The sequence below is a fragment of the Acipenser ruthenus genome, chromosome 36 (assembly GCF_902713425.1).
Source record: "Acipenser ruthenus chromosome 36, fAciRut3.2 maternal haplotype, whole genome shotgun sequence".
NCBI classification, from domain to species: Eukaryota; Metazoa; Chordata; class Actinopteri; order Acipenseriformes; family Acipenseridae; genus Acipenser; species Acipenser ruthenus.
The window spans coordinates 1,814,936-1,831,014 of NC_081224.1; the positions used below are offsets into that span (position 1 = coordinate 1,814,936).

Below are 16,079 nucleotides of genomic sequence, written 5' to 3' on the forward strand. Positions count from 1 at the left end.
CTCTTATACTGTGTGTGGGTGCCATTTCACTCTGCGAAACCTCCTGCATTTACCTTACAAAGCTAAGATTCGGCTTGATTAATGCTGCTGTGCTTTAGTTGTACAGCAGTTTCCAAACCAAAGCGGTCACACGTGAGATTGCACAGGTCGTATGGCATTAGAGAGACGGACTCTACAAATCCACCTGCATTTGTAAAAGACTGGCCCCCTGGCCTCCATTGTGTTGTTGACTGAGTTAACAAGGCCTGTGTTGCTCTTGTTTGTGTCGTTCTTTCCTTTTCCTTGTTTGATGTGTCTTTGTTGTTTTTTGTTCTTTCCTTTGCTTCCGTCGTCCAGCTTTACTCGCTGAAGGGGCTACAAGAAGCCCCCGTCAACCAAAAACAGAAAAAAGACAAAAAAAAGAGAAAAGACAAAAAAGACAAAAAAGAAAAAAGGTTGTCTTCTAAAAACAAGAGGGACAAGTCCTCTCAGACAAAAAACAAGAAAGAGGGTAGAAAGAAAAAACAAGTGCCGGGACCTGAAGAAGAAATAGAGGCACTGTTGCTGGCTGAAACGCTGCTTGAACCAAGAGTAGGGTCCCTTATAGCGACTACAGCGCTGCCTGAAAAGATGCTAGAGGTCCTTGTGGAGGTTACAGCATTTCCTGAACCGACAAAAGATGCCTATGGAGTGGCTACACCATTGCCTGAACTGACAGTTGATGAGGCCCTTGAGGTGGCTACATTGCTGCCTGAACCGATGCAGGATGTCCTTGGCGTAGCTACATTGTTGCCCAAACTGGCAGTTGACGAGGCCCTTGAGGTGGCTACATCGCTGCCTGAACCGATGCAGGATGTCCTTGGCGTAGCTACATTGTTGCCCAAACTGGCAGTTGACGAGGCCCTTGAGGTGGCTACATCGCTGCCTGAACCGATGCAGGATGTCCTTGGCGTAGCTACATTGTTGCCCGAACTGGCAGTTGACGAGGCCCTTGAGGTGGCTACATCGCTGCCTGAACTAATGCAGGATGTCCTTGGCGTAGCTACATTGTTGCCCGAACTGGCAGTTGACGAGGCCCTTGAGGTGGCTACATCGCTGCCTGAGCCGATCAAGGATGTCCTTGGCGTAGCTACATTGTTGCCCGAACTGGCAGTTGACGAGGCCATTGAGGTGGCTACATCACTGCCTGATCCAATACAAGAGACCCTTGTGGTGGCTACGTTGCAGCCCGAAGCGACGATAATCCCAGTTTCTGGGGAAGAGGTAGAAATATAAAAGCTGATGTCGTAGACCCGACTAGAACTCCCTGCCACTTACATAGCTTTAGACAACCCTTAACGCTTCTTAACCATAGTATTCATGTACCTGTTCCCTAACTGCCATCCACATCATGAGAGCAGGGTAATAAAGCAGAGGTACCCCTTCTCCCCCTAGAGGTACTGTGACTGTCTCCAACAAGAGACAACAAGAGACAATCTACTATTAGAATTAGAGGAATGGGGTTCATTAGCTCCCTATGCATATACACTGTATATATGTATATCCAATACATATATAAATACTACATGTGAATAGTGATTATGCATTTATATATATATATATATATATATATATATATATATATATATATATAAATATTGTAGTGTGTTTGAGTGTTTATATATATATATATATATAGATATAGATATATATATATAGATATATAGATATAGATATAATTGTATACAATCTATATATTTATCTTCATGATATGTGTGTTTTTAATATATTTCTATTTTAAAAATGTAGATTTGAAATAGATGCATGAAAAGTTTATGGTTGCATTTTTTTTTCCTGATACCTGAAAGTGTTGCAGAACCCCCTCGAGTGTTTACAAAAAAACATGTGGCCATACCTTTGCTGCGTCTTGTAGTGTCTGTAATATATTTTAAAACATAAAGGCAATGTCATGCTGTTACTCCCTTCCCATTCATAGCATTCCCATTAAAACTAACATATCACAACCTAATAAAATCCCAGAATGTGAGGAACCCCAATGGAAGAAAGCCTAATCCGCTAACTACAGCATTTATTAATTAATAAATAAATAAATAATCATTAACATTTTTTAACGATCATAATAGGTACAAAGAGAATTATTCTTGTTGTATAATTGTCAATGTATCTAAAAAGATACATTACTGGTGTGATCTGAAGCAGCGAACCCAAACCCACAAGTAGCAACTAATCTTAAAGGTCATGTTGCTAGTGTTTAACAGACCATTCCAAACTGAATGTTGTGGAGGTGAAGTTTTCAATTCAAGCTGTTTGCAGTGCGTGCCGTATTAATCTGGTCTCTTACATCTATCTTATAAAACTAAATTTAGTCTGGATCAATGACAGCTAATTTGGTTTAGTTTACAGTGTTTTTTAAAGGGGAGTATTGTGTTAGAAACAGGTGATGATGCCAGAGGGCACAATTGACATATCATATGGAGATAATACAATACAATACAAATGTATTTTTATACAGCGCCCTCCCTTCACACCATGGCATCCCAGAGTGCTGTACAAAGTTAAAAACAAAACAAGAGAGCTCATGTGTACAATACTCTCCAGTAGTCAATCATATAAAAGCACATAAGAAAAAGTATGTTCCCAAATTAAACTTAAAATCCAATGTTTCAACCTGCCTAATGTCAACCGGAATAGAGTTCCATGAGCGAGGAGCACAACAGCAAAAATCTCGGGCTCCAGCGGAATTAAATTCGGCAGATAACAGAAATAGTAATTGCAAAGTTAAGAAGGTTAAACATTTCAAAGCACAAAGAAATGGAAAACTTCACCAACACAATTGATTGCACCAGTAGTGGCAGCAAATCTAGTACTGCAGCTAACGACGGCTAGGAACTAGCAAGACCACATTAAAACAAGACTGAAAAGGAATATCCCTTATAAAAGCTTACCGCAGTAAAAGATTAGCAAAGTGTAATAAAGCAGAGGTAAGGATGTAAATCCCAGAGAGGCACAGCACAGCATATTTAACCCCTTAAGGTACACAAGGAATTGTTGTTCAAACTTCTTTAAATCCATTTGAGAGCGACTCAAGCATCACGAGGAGGAAACTGACCATCTGGATGACCGGATCCAACCTGTCAGTACATCTTAAACCCTGTTTCGTGCACCTCACTGCAAAAATAAAGTTAGCATTTTTATTCATCACATATCCTTGTACCTTAAAGGGTTAAAAAAAACATGCAAAACCATATGAAACTATATGGGAGCAAAATGACTGTGTAAATTTTCTGCGGTAAACTTTTTTTTAAGGGAAATGTTGCAGGTTTAATTGTGATCTTTCTGTTCAGGATGAGGAGAAACCCAAAAGACCAAAGGCGGAGGAGCTAGAGGAAGACTACTTCTACAGCGAGTACGATAAAATCCCTGTGTCCACAGTGACAGCAGGACCCAACGTCACTGAGGTATGGACACACTGCTTAGGGGCTGCTGTGGTTAGCCTGTATCCCGCTGGTTTGAGACACTGCTGGGTTCTTTATTAATGCAGCAGGGTTCACCAACATGGCAATTGACTACAGATACATCATTTAACAGCAGGGCTTAGCAGAACAATTTGGTATGAGTCCTGGGATACAGCAGACTGAATCACCCATTAACCACAATATATATCATTGGTTTTTTTAATCAGTTATTCACATTTTTGTGTATCTACATTACCTTTTTCTTTTTGATTTTCCTCCTTTTGGTACACAGCAGTTTTCCTTTTTCAGGTTTGAAACCATAAATATATACATTAGGTGTTTTAATCTTGACATTTTCTATTGATCGATTGAGCGATCTACTCAATCGATTAATCACACCTGTTTGCTAGTGATATGAAATTGTATTGTAATACAAAGCATTAACATAAATGATTATTTACTGCAAATGTTTCATAAGGCCGGCTAATGTTTAACTTACATATATTAAAACGTATGTGGTCATATATTGAATACAATTTTTCAAGAGCATCAGCTGGTACAGTGCCTTGGGCAAAACCTCTAGAATCTTAGCAGAAAAAGGCGCAGCTATCTCTATTCATTCTCAAGTAGGATAAATACAAAATAGGTTAGTTACTGAGTGGGTAGCAAAGTAACAATCCGTTTGGGAGAAAAGACGTTCCCAGCAACAGTGCTGACACTGGATAAGATGAATGCTGTATCGGGGGATGTCTGCTTTAGATGAAGCAATGCATGGGCGTCTCTGTTTTTAAATTCCATTAGTCATGATTGATCTACTGTGTAATTCCCCTTGTTGTGGTATCCTAGCGTTGGGAGTAACGTAAATTATTGCATAGCGGGTGTACAAATCCATGTTTTTAGTATACAATGAATGGGGATGGAAATAGGGGATGAGGACTTTGAAAATAATCTCGGGGTTATAGTGAAGTCATCATTACAAGTATCTCACCAACGTGGTGAGGCAATTAAATAGGTCAATAGATTGTTAGATTATATAACAAAAAGCGTGGAATACAAGTCTAGAGAGGCTATGCTAAGATTATACAATGCCCTAGCTGGACCCCACCTAGTTTTGGTCACCTCACTACAAAAAAGACATCACTGCACTCGAGAAGGTGCAGAGAAGGGCAACTAGGCTGATCCCAGAACTTAAAGACATGAGCGATTAAGAAAGGTTAAAAGAATAAATGTCTAAAGCCTAGAAATCATAAATGAAATAGATAAAGTTAACCCAAGACTTCCAGTTTAGCACAGAGAGAAGAACAAGAGAGTGTAAATGGAAGCTGAGTAGAGTTTAGAACAGAAGGTAGGAAGCACTGTTTTTACACAGAGAGTTATACATGCATGGAATAGCCTACCAGGTGATGGGTCTAAAACACTGGGAACATTTAAAAAAAGATTCTGTGCTTTTAAATGAGTTCCCCCAAGTAAGGGAAGAATGGTGTGCTAACAACGGGCCAGCCTTGATGGGCCGAATGGCCTTGTCTCGTTCTCAAACTGTTCCTATGTTCTTGGTGTGTGAGTGATGTGGGTCGTGCTGCCTCTGCCTCTTAGCTGGAGGCGTTTGAGTACGAGGAGGTGGGGCCTGAGGACCAGGACAGTACCTATGAGGTGAAGGAGTACGAGGTGAACGAATATGAGGAGTATGAAGAGGGCGAGTACGAGGATCGCTACGGGCCTGTGGAGCGAGAGGAAGCGGAGACCAGAGATTATGACGTATGTACAGCGGAGATGAGGAGAGGGTTTTCATCTCTGTGTACTTCTAATAAGAAACAGACATCATCAGAAACAACAACACTGCCCTTACTGTATGTACAGCTATGGCAAAAGTTTTGCATCAGCTAGAATTTTAGGATTGACACATAAAAAAAAAAAATTACATAAATATATTTTAGATATTTTATTTAACACTGTGTAATAAAAGAAACTGCAACATGATATCAAAAAAGTCTACCATAATAGCAGTACAGTAGTATTTCATGTTTCATTTTGAAATGTCACAGTTTTAAATTTTTTGTCAGTTTTTTGGTGTTAAGTATATGGGGAAAACTACAAAGCGGTATGTAATTCAATATGTTTAAGTAACATTATTCAGCAGGTTTCATTCGACTTTAATCTATAGGGTGATGCTAAACTTTTGGTCACAGCTGTATTGTCTTTCAGAACCCCCAAAGGGCTTTATGGAGACACTTATTCACAGGGCGTAGGGGGATGGGGAAGCTGTTGATATTTATAACCCCACCTTGACTAAGTGTTTGCTACATTCACTCCAGGTTTCTGACTTCTCTGTGTGTTATTCTGGTGCCATTTTCAGTTACATTTCTATATTCAACAATAAAGAACGTAAAACCTTCTTTATTAACAATATGGCTCCCGTTTAACGGCATTACAATGGACTACAGATCCATAAATTACCAAAAATGACTCGGCAGAACAATCTGGTGTATGCTTTACAGTAGACTGTATCACTGAGTAACCACAAATATGTGTGTGTGTGTGTGTGTGTAAAATGAAGAGGAAAAGTAAATGATAAACTCAAAACTCACTATTTTAATAATTAGCTTCTGCCGTTTTTCAGATCGCATGGTAGAGATAGCGAGGCAGACTGATGCTGTTGTTGTGTAAGTTTCAAGGCAGCTGAAATGTTGCAGCTGGTTATTAAAACACTGAGTTTACAGTTTGTCTGGGACTTTTCTTCTTCATTATGTTTTTCTAGGGATTGATGCTGAGTATCCTGTTGGATTCTCCTTAGAAACAGCGCTGCTTTCTGGTTTTGAATTCTCTGTACTCTGTGTGTCTATATCCACAGTGAAATGGTTGTATTGTGTAGTAAGCAGTTCAAAGCTGAAATTAACAGCATACTAAATTGAAATGCATTGTTTGTTTGTTTTTCTTTTCAGGATTCTTACCTTTATTGTCTTTGTGTTCTTTTATTTAGGAGACAAAAAGAACATCTGAGAAGGGAGAAAAGGGAGAGCCAGCAGTTATTGAACCGGTAAGGAACCGCTAATGAGTCCCGCACTTATTACAACAAACAATGCAATGGAAAATTTGAAAGCGCCTTCGCAAAGGGACTGCCTCAGGGAAACCTAGTTCAAAGCTTGCGGTGTTCGTTATCGGTATTGTGTACTAATGCAACAAAATAGAGCAGGCATCTTTTAAATATCACATTTATCATTTCTGGAGTTGCATTTGGCAGAATTGAAGATTGGAGACAGAATAGTCTCCACAAGGCAGTGGCAGCGTGAGGTTCCACATGCTCAAGATCTCGAGCCTCAAGCCCTCAAGCCTGCCCTGTCCTGGAGTCGCAGTCTCGGGGCCTGTTCGCACCACTTATAGCCCCCTCAGAGCTGATCTGAACCCTTCTGTTCTTCTCTTTAGGGAATGCTGGTACCGGGACCTCCTGGCCCCCAAGGCCCCCGGGTAAGTTCCCATCTCTTTCCTTAAGATTCACATTGTCTTACAGTGACACAGACCTATACAAACCTCTCCCTGGGTCCAACGTCACTGCTCTAAAGAGCTGATCTGGTCTCCTGTACTCTGCTAGGATAAGGGGTTTTTTGAGTACAGTACTGGAGAATTGCCTATTGCAGAAACCACCTACCCCTAGAAATACATGGTTGATGCAATCCAGCTGGATTCCATGGTACTGTAAAATGCTCTAAATACCCAGTATTGGCTGATCAAAGCAACTCCTATCCAGATTTCTTACTAATTAAATTAAATGCTGGACACTGCTGCAGCACCGTGGTCGGTCAGTGTAAAACACAGATAAAGACAGGCACATTAATTGGTGTGCTCCTATAACAGTGCACACTATAGAAAGGGCTAGTGATCACTATGACGCGTTCTCTTTTTCAGGGGGAACCTGGCACCTCGGGACCAATGGGGTACCCCGGCTTACCTGGAGACACTGGAGACTTTGTGAGTAGCAAGTTTACCAGCGCTGAATGTCTGATTGAAAAAATGCATTGCAATTCAAGGAAATAACAGTCCTATTGCACAGCAGTTTCACCCATCCCAGGTTTTACTACTTGATTCGTGACAATGTATAGGTAACAAGCTCAGGTGTGTCTCTCTCTCTGTAAATTCTAAAAGAGTGTTTGGAGCGTGCTTACTTTCAAACACTAAAAGTGAGGTTTTGCTGCAAGATATTAATATATTATTTGCAGTGTGTGTTTTATTGAGGGGGGACAGAGGGATAGAGTTTCCTGCTCCCTCAGTCTAGTTCCTGTCTAGAATAGTAATCAATAGCCTGTCTGCCGCACCAGCCTGTGGGTTGCATTTGTCTAACAGATACAATTGTGGTGGAACTATTATTATACAAACATGTGTTGAAACTCACAGATGAGACTGTCTACTTACAGGGCCATATGGATCCCATATGGTACTCTTGTGGTGATGTCATACACAATGAGTTTTGAGACAGAAGTTCCTTTTTGAGCGTGGCAGAAATTCAACGACAGGGTGCTGTGTTTGATATGCACAGTCCTTATTAGTACTCAACCCTACAGAAAAGGGGAATTTATTTATTATTATTTTATTTCTTAGCAGACGCCGGAATCCATGTCTGGTCATGCTTTTTCAGCTGTTATGTGCTCCCCTATTCCAGAACATGACACACTATCTGAGGGATGGGTAGAAGAATACATTAAAAGCTATATTAAAATTTTAAGACCAGACTTTATGACTGTAAAGAGGATAAAATAACTCAACATAGCAGGCCAGTTAACCAGTCATATGTTTGCCCCAATAAAATTTGTTTTTCCATATAAGACATACTAAAACAGTTTTATTAGCTATAGTATGGTTTACAGAGTTACTTAGGTTTGGCAAAGCTAACTGTGTTGGATATCTAACTAAGGCATAAAGTACAGCTCTGGCCAAAAGTTTTGCATCACCCTATAGAATTAATTTTGCTTCATAAAGTCGAATGAAACCTGCTGAATAATGTTATGTCAACATGTTGAATTACATACCGCTTAGTAGTTTTCCGTATACTTAACGAAAAACTGACACAAAATTGGAAAATGTGGCATCTAGAAATCTAACATGAAGTACTGTACTGTTATTATGGCTACCGGTAGACTTTTGCTGTATCATTTTGTAGTTTCTTCGATTACATGATGTTAAATAAAAGATCTAAGTAATGCTCATCTCAATCCTAAAATTTTAGGCGATGCAAAACTTTTGGCCATAGCTGTACATTTCCTATTAACTGTTTTATATAGCTGCATGTTTTTTTGCAAAAAAGTAGGCATGTTTTGCTCAAAACGACCTTGGACAAAAAATATGTGTAATGGGGCTCCCAAGTGGCGCATCCGGTAAAGGCGATCCGCGTGGACTGCAGGATGTGCCCTATAGCCTGGACGTCGCCGGTTCCACTCCAGGCTATTCCTTTGCAGACCGAGGACAGGAGCTTTCAGAGTGCGGCCGAGCACCACCCGGGGAGGGGGGGGGGTGTTTAGGTCGGCCAGGGTGTCCGCGGCTCACCGCGCACCAGCGACTCCTGTAGTCTGGCCGGGCACCTGCGGGTTTGCCTGTAAGCTGCCCGAGAGCTGCGTTGTCCTCCGACGCTGTAGCTTTGGGTGGCTGCATGGTGAGTCTGCAGTGTGAAAAAAAGCGGTCGGCTGACGGCACACGCGTCGAAGGACAGCGTGTTTTCGTCTTCATCGCTCCAGAGTCAGCGCAGGGGTGGTAGCGGTGAACTGAGCCTAAATAATAATTGGAAATTCGAAATTGGGAAAAAATAATAAAAAATAATTGGCGACTACTAAATGTAATATATATATATATATATATATATATATATATATATATATATATATATATATATATATACTGTATATATATTGTGTAATAATAATAATAATAATAATAATAATAATAATAATAATAATAATAATTGTACTGTATTAAATAAGTTAAATAATCAGCAGGGCCAGCAGTTTTGTCTCTGCAAACTTTTTAACCGCAGTACTTATTTAATCCAGAAGGGGGTACTGTTCAGTAAACCATAGAATAAAGAAGTATAAAGAGACTACAGCTGGGCTTCCATTACAGTACCCCTTGCTGGCTTGGAGCTGCTACTGCGCTCAATTCATGTTCGGTTTATGCAGACACCTCCGGGTTTGTTTTACTGATCTAAACAGAGCAGGACATTAATTTACTTCATTTCTAAACCTGATTTTTTGTTTGCTGACTTTGTTCCACTGTATTTTTATTGTCTGTAACAATGTTACTAAGAATAGGTCTATAAATCAGCATTTTTTTTAAACTGTTATGCTCCAGTTTTATCCGATTATTACTATTTATAAAAAATACAAAATAAACCACCAGAAAAGCAAGCGGTTTGATTCTCACAGCAATCCTAAAAAGCAATAAAAAAAAAAAACCCACAGAAATAAACGTCATCTTTGTGTTAACGTGGCCCGCTGCCCGCACTGTAGTTTGAATATGTTTAATATAGTACATTTATTCTGCAGTTCTCTATAAACTCTCAAATATTCACAAGCTTGAATCCGTTCCAGATGCCTGTTCTTCATTATGAATTTGGAAGACAAAAACGAATGCAAATGTATACTGCATGTACCGTGGATATTGAGAAGTTATTTTCTTCAGCTCACTGAAACATGTTCTTGATTTTATTTTGCTGATTTTGTTAGCAATAAATCCAGTCATCGAATCATATGGTCATACAGCTCAAGCAGCGCCTGCTTGAATATATACATATTCGTCCCGCCGCTGCTCTGTGAATGTGTCTCTTAGATCAGCTTTGCTTCACCTTGAGCGCTTATTATTATGTGTTTATTTAGCAGACGCCTTTATCCAAGGCGGCTTACAGAGACTTATAGTAATAATGAGAAATAAATAATACAATCTTTGCCACCTTCTTTTATTAGCAGTGCTGGAACGAATACCACAGCAGCAGCTTAAGAGCTGCTTTCTCCAGGGAGGACCTGGGGTTAGACAAGACAGAGTGTACAATGTTATCAGATGAAATTCTGCAGCCCTGTGATTTATTGGCTCCGATAAGGGATATGTCAATCTCTGTAGCTGGTGCTGGAGGAAAAGAAAAAAAAAAAGAAAAAATACAGCAGCCTAGGGCTGAATGACAGACCATCTGGAGATGGCTCTTACTGTACTTCTCTCGTTTTATTTATTTGTTTTTTTGGCATTGGCTATTTTCATTCCAGGGAGCGCCCATCTCTCTTTATGGCTGTGCTTCAGAAATGTTAATTTTTACATAACCCAGAGGGATGTTGACAGTGAATGATGTAGCCCCACAGCATCACGCAATGTAGAAACGCGATTCTCTTACACTGTGTTTTGTCGCGACCAGGGACCCAGGTGATCAATGAAATAATTAGGGACCTGTTTGGGACAAAGCCCTGGATTGTATTGGAATGAAAGAGCTGCGATGGGGATCGACTGCATTAACTGATTAAACTAAATAAATAATAGAAGAGGCCGTTCAGACCATCAAGGCCCTTTCTAGCACTCCATGTGCCCCTACTAAGGTGATCTGATTCACCAGGACAGACTCGTATTGTTTTTGTTTTACATTCCTGGTGTTTAAGACATTACTGCTTGACATGGAAGGCTATGCAGTGCATTTATTACTCTCTGTGTAAGACAGGTACAATAATGCAATTTCTTCAGCCGAGAAAAAAGAAGAGGAACAGGGGATTTGATTGGTCTTTAAAATCATAAATGGTAGATAAAGTTAATCCAAGCACAGTAACACTGAGTGTAGAACAGCAGGTAGGAAGCACTTTTTTTTACACAGAGAGTTATAACTACATGGAATAGCCTACCAGGTGATGTATCTAAAACACTGGGAACGTTTAAAAAAAGATTCTGTGCTTTTATATGAGTCCCCCCCCCCCAGTAGGGGAGAAGGGTGTGCTAACAAGGGATGAGCATTGATGGGCTGAAAGGCCTTTTCTCGTTCCCAAACGTTTCTCATGTTGTTCCAGTATGCTCTTCCCTTCTGTTTAAAACTTCCATGTATACCTTCCTGCCCTACTCCCTGTGCTCAGTTCTGGTTGGCCCAAGCACTGAAAGCAAACACAAGAAACCAAAAATCAGATGCGTCTCAGGTGTCTGGAACTCAGATCCCCTGCAGCCATCCATTAGAGTTCGTTCTGCATGTCTTCACCTGTGAGTGGTCATTGCTAATACAGTCTGACAGACCTAATCTCTGTCTGTCTCTCTTTCCCTCTCTCTCTCTCTCTGTCTTCCTCTTCCCCTCCCCCCCATCTCTCTCTGTCTTGTCTGACAGGGACCTGCTGGACGCCCAGGCCTTTCTGGGGCTGATGGGATACCAGGTCCTCCAGGGACCATGCTGATGTTACCAGTAAGTTCCACCTAAATGTATATATAGACATATGGAGAATAAGGCTGATCACATGTGGAATTTTCAGTTTATATGGATTGTACATTCTACATAGGTATTCTGCATACTTAGTGTGCCATCTGCTAATGGGAATTTAAAATCCAATGCTGTTGATGCAATGCGGATAATGTCATCTCTTCTCACCACCCCCCTTCCCCTCACAGTTCCAGTATGGAAACGATGGTCAGAAGGGTCCGGTAATCTCTGCTCAAGAGGCTCAGGCTCAGGCTATTCTCCAGCAGACCAAGGTGAGGAATCTTTTCACCTCTTCCCCAGCCATTGTGGAGTTGAAGCTCCTCCTGTCCCCCAGCCATTGTGGAGTTGAAGCTTCTCCAAATCACCTGATTCGAGTCACACACACGATTGTTTTTCATTTTTATCCTCTGCTACACCAAGTTAGTTAAGAGAGTATAATAGCCTCCCTTTCTCTTTCTCTGCTCCACCAGCACAGATCAGAGGGAGGCTGTTCAGAGAGTATAAGAGCCTCCCTTTCTCTTTCTCTGCTCCACCAGCACAGATCAGAGAGAGGCTGTTCAGAGAGTATAAGAGCCTCCCTTTATTGCTCTGCTCCACCAGAACAGAGGGAGGCTGTTAAGAGAATATAAGAGCCTTCATTTCTCTATTTCTGCTCCACCAGCACAGATCAGAGAGAGGCTGTTCAGAGAGTATAAGAGCCTCCCTTTATTGCTCTGCTCCACCAGAACAGAGGGAGGCTGTTAAGAGAATATAAGAGCCTCCCTTTCTCTTTCTCTGCTCCACCAGCACAGAGCAGAGGGAGGCTGTTCAGAAAGTATAAGAGCCTCCCTTTCTCTTTCTCTGCTCCACCAGTACAGAGAGAGACTGTTAAAAGAGTATAAGAGACTTCCAAATCTCATGAATCTTTGCAAAGGAATTTCCACAGGAAGTTCTTCTTGCTTGGTAACGCTGATTCATCTACGCAGATAGTTAGGAAGCACCTGTACTAAATGTATCGGGATGTAAATTCTAAACACATTTTCTGTTCTCCCTGTAGCTTTCTCTGAAAGGACCTCCAGGGCCGCTGGGGATGACTGGAAGACAGGGACCTCTGGTACGCACACTGCTCCGTGCTTTCACCATCTGATAACATACCAAACACACAGAGACACACGCAGTGCTGTGGGACGGTGACATTACCCTGTGACAGAAGATTGAATGAGATCTGTCAGCAGCAGAAATAGGGAAGAACCGCAGTACAATTAGTGAAGCAGTATGATAAAAAATAAAAAAAACTTGTCCATGCACAATTTCTGAGGTCATTATCTTTCGATAACCTCTCCTTGCTTCTTTTTAAAAATCGAATCCACTCAGTTTACTAAAAACTGAAATATTTGTGGGTTCTTGTGTGAGTATTTCCACCATCTTATGTTTATATACACAGTACCAGAAAATAGTTTTGGATATTAAGCAGGTGAATCTATAATTGGGCATGATCAATTAAAAAAAAAAAAAAAAAATCAGTACACTCCTCAATTGAAATGTGAATGCAGATTTTAATAATGAGTGGAGTTTGAAAACTGTTCGGGAATAGCAGACCTTATAAAAGTTTCCCATAGTAAAAGCATAGCAAAGTGTGATAAAGCATGGTTAAAGCATAGGCAAGCATTGTAAAGAATAACGAGGTTGGGTAAAGCATGTTAAACACCATGGCAAACCAGGGTACACAACTGTGATGAATGCATCGTATAACCATGGGAAAACTGCATCATTGCCAAGGTGTATAAGAGAATGGTCAAGGTCCATGTATCATTGCTGCTCGTGTACATTTTAAGAGCCAAAGGACTCATTTGAGTGCTCCCAGGCAGTTTACACTTTGTGTTGTATTTTCTGCTGCATTAATGTGTCCCTTAGCGAATGCCTTCACGGTCCTGAATTCCCAGCAGAATGGAAATTGCGAGCTGGAGTGTCGTGAGACCCTGACATTGAAATATGCAGTGTGGGTCTTTCACAGTTCACTGCCTTGAATCGTTGGGGATTTCCGAAGGCTTGTTTCCTTTCCTTCAACGAAGTTCAAAGAAAATAATCTTCAAATGCCGTGGACAAATCTGCAGTAATTAAGTCAGTTACTCCATGAGCAGAAATTGTTTTGCTTTGATAAGCTTGGGTGGTATAACTACCAACAAGCAATTTTTTTATATTTTCCTTTCTTACAACAGCTGTATGCTTTTGCTGTGTCGCTTCATTAGCTAGACGATTACTAATTGGAGTGATTTATGCTTTCAACACCGCTGTGTTTTCAGTTTTTCAAGCCTGCGTATGTATTTATTTTTAGGGTCTACCTGGAGCTTCCGGTCAGAAAGGAGACTCAGGTGACATGGGACCCCAGGTAAGTGATTCTCATAAAAAAAGACGTTAACTACTCCATTGTATTATTATTTGTTTATTTAGCAGACGCCTTTATCCAAGGCGACTTACAGAGACTAGGGTGTGTGAACTATGCATCAGCTGCATAGTCACTTACAATTACGTCTCACCCGAAAGACGGAGCACAAGGAGGTTAAGTGACTTGCTCAGGGTCACACAGTGAGTCAGTGGCTGAGGTGGGATTTGAACCAGGGACCTCCTGGTTATAAGCCCTTTTCTTTAACCACTGGACCACACAGCCTCCATTGTATACGAGTCTACACATTTTTTTTTTGCTTCCTGCTTTAGAATAAGAAAGTTGCATTGATAAATTGACAGCTGATTTATACCTCTAATTCCAGTCACTGTAATCAATGTTGCTAGTTGATTCCAGGTTTCATCTGAATATCCTTGTTTTTCAGGGTCCAAAGGGAATTCCGGGTCCAATCGGAATGCCAGGGAAAGTTGGGAAGAGGGTAAGAATCTGAACAGGGATTTGGGTCTAGATCAAGATTTAGGTCTTATATTTAACTCAGAATTACATCAATTCTACCAATTTATGGTGCAACTGTTGTAGAGAATACAACTGAGTGGGTGGAAATCTAGTATCTTACAAAGCACCCTATACAGTAATAGCAATAATTAAACAATATAACTAATTAAAATGTGATGTGATTTATATTTGAAACAAACCATCGGATACAAGCTATGTAATACAAAGATGTTTCAGTTGGCTGTATCACATCAATAGCTGGGTCTGCTATATGCAATTATATGCAATAACAATATATATATATATATAATTGCATATAATCAAATAGACAAACTCTATTTGTAAAGTCTATTTGTAAAGCACAGTCTGTGATACAGCTTCACTAGCAAAATAAGTTATCGTATGAATGATCAAAGCACTACGGTTGGAATAATACATTAAGACTGCAGTGCAATAGAAATCATGATAGGCAGAGCATGATACTTTATTTTGATTAAAAAACACAGATATAAGAATTATAATTGTGGACTGCGGGTATCTGTGTAGTGATACCTGGCCTGTATCACAAGAGACATCTCTAGTGCTGTGTGATACTTCATGTCAGGATGTATTGTGATTCCCCCACACACTTACCTGATAACTGCGCCACAGTTTCATTCCAATTTAGAATCGATTTTGATGGCCCAGGGGGTGGTTATAGGAGTAGCTGGCTCGATTCATAACTAAACATGTTAGCCCCCCTAACCACTGCGCTGGGAGACTGACTGTGCCGTGTGTTTTACAGGGGCGGGCAGGGACCGACGGGATCAGAGGTGTGCCTGGAGAGGTGGGGGGTAAGGTGAGTACCGGACCGGACAGGAATGTGCTGTGCATTTTTATTTCACCCGCATGTATAATTAGCCCCCCCGCCCCGCCCGTCACTTTGAGAGGTCCCTCTCTCTTCTCTCTTCTCTCTTCTCTCTCTCGGCAGGGCCTCTCGGATCATCTTGTTTTAATCTCCTTTATTCATCTCACTCCGTCCTCATCGCCACACATTTCTTTTTGATTACCCTTTCTTCTGTCCTCTAATCCCAAGTAAAGGGAATATAGTTGACTTCCTTTATATCTGTACATACATACCTGTGCATGCATGCATACACCAGGGATGGAAATAAGACTCCCATTGCACAGCAGTTTGATCCATTCTTGATTCCTGAGCTTGTTACCTATACACTGGGGTTGATCAAGCTAGTGTTAAAACCTGGAATGGATGAAACTGCTATGCAATGGTTTTATTTTCATCCCTTGACACACATACATATATACAATAATCTTTAAGCTATTGAAATGAAAGTTGGCATGGGTATTCTGCATG

At 40.7% G+C, this 16,079-nt stretch overlaps 1 protein-coding gene across 2 annotated transcripts in view; it reads left to right on the forward strand.

Annotated features, from left to right (window-relative positions):
- LOC117402031 (collagen alpha-1(XI) chain) overlaps nucleotides 1-16,079 on the forward strand; it is a 135,164-nt gene that overhangs the window by 51,270 nt on the left and 67,815 nt on the right. Inside the window, exons 6-17 of one of the 2 annotated variants that reach the window (XM_059008212.1) lie at nucleotides 337-1,242; nucleotides 3,324-3,437; nucleotides 5,028-5,189; nucleotides 6,412-6,468; nucleotides 6,855-6,896; nucleotides 7,335-7,397; nucleotides 11,758-11,832; nucleotides 12,036-12,119; nucleotides 12,884-12,940; nucleotides 14,162-14,215; nucleotides 14,655-14,708; nucleotides 15,510-15,563. In XM_059008212.1, the coding sequence (XP_058864195.1) occupies nucleotides 337-1,242; nucleotides 3,324-3,437; nucleotides 5,028-5,189; nucleotides 6,412-6,468; nucleotides 6,855-6,896; nucleotides 7,335-7,397; nucleotides 11,758-11,832; nucleotides 12,036-12,119; nucleotides 12,884-12,940; nucleotides 14,162-14,215; nucleotides 14,655-14,708; nucleotides 15,510-15,563 (1,722 nt within the window). The remainder of the gene's footprint in view (nucleotides 1-336; nucleotides 1,243-3,323; nucleotides 3,438-5,027; nucleotides 5,190-6,411; nucleotides 6,469-6,854; nucleotides 6,897-7,334; nucleotides 7,398-11,757; nucleotides 11,833-12,035; nucleotides 12,120-12,883; nucleotides 12,941-14,161; nucleotides 14,216-14,654; nucleotides 14,709-15,509; nucleotides 15,564-16,079) is intronic. The other variant, XM_059008213.1, reaches the window with a different exon arrangement.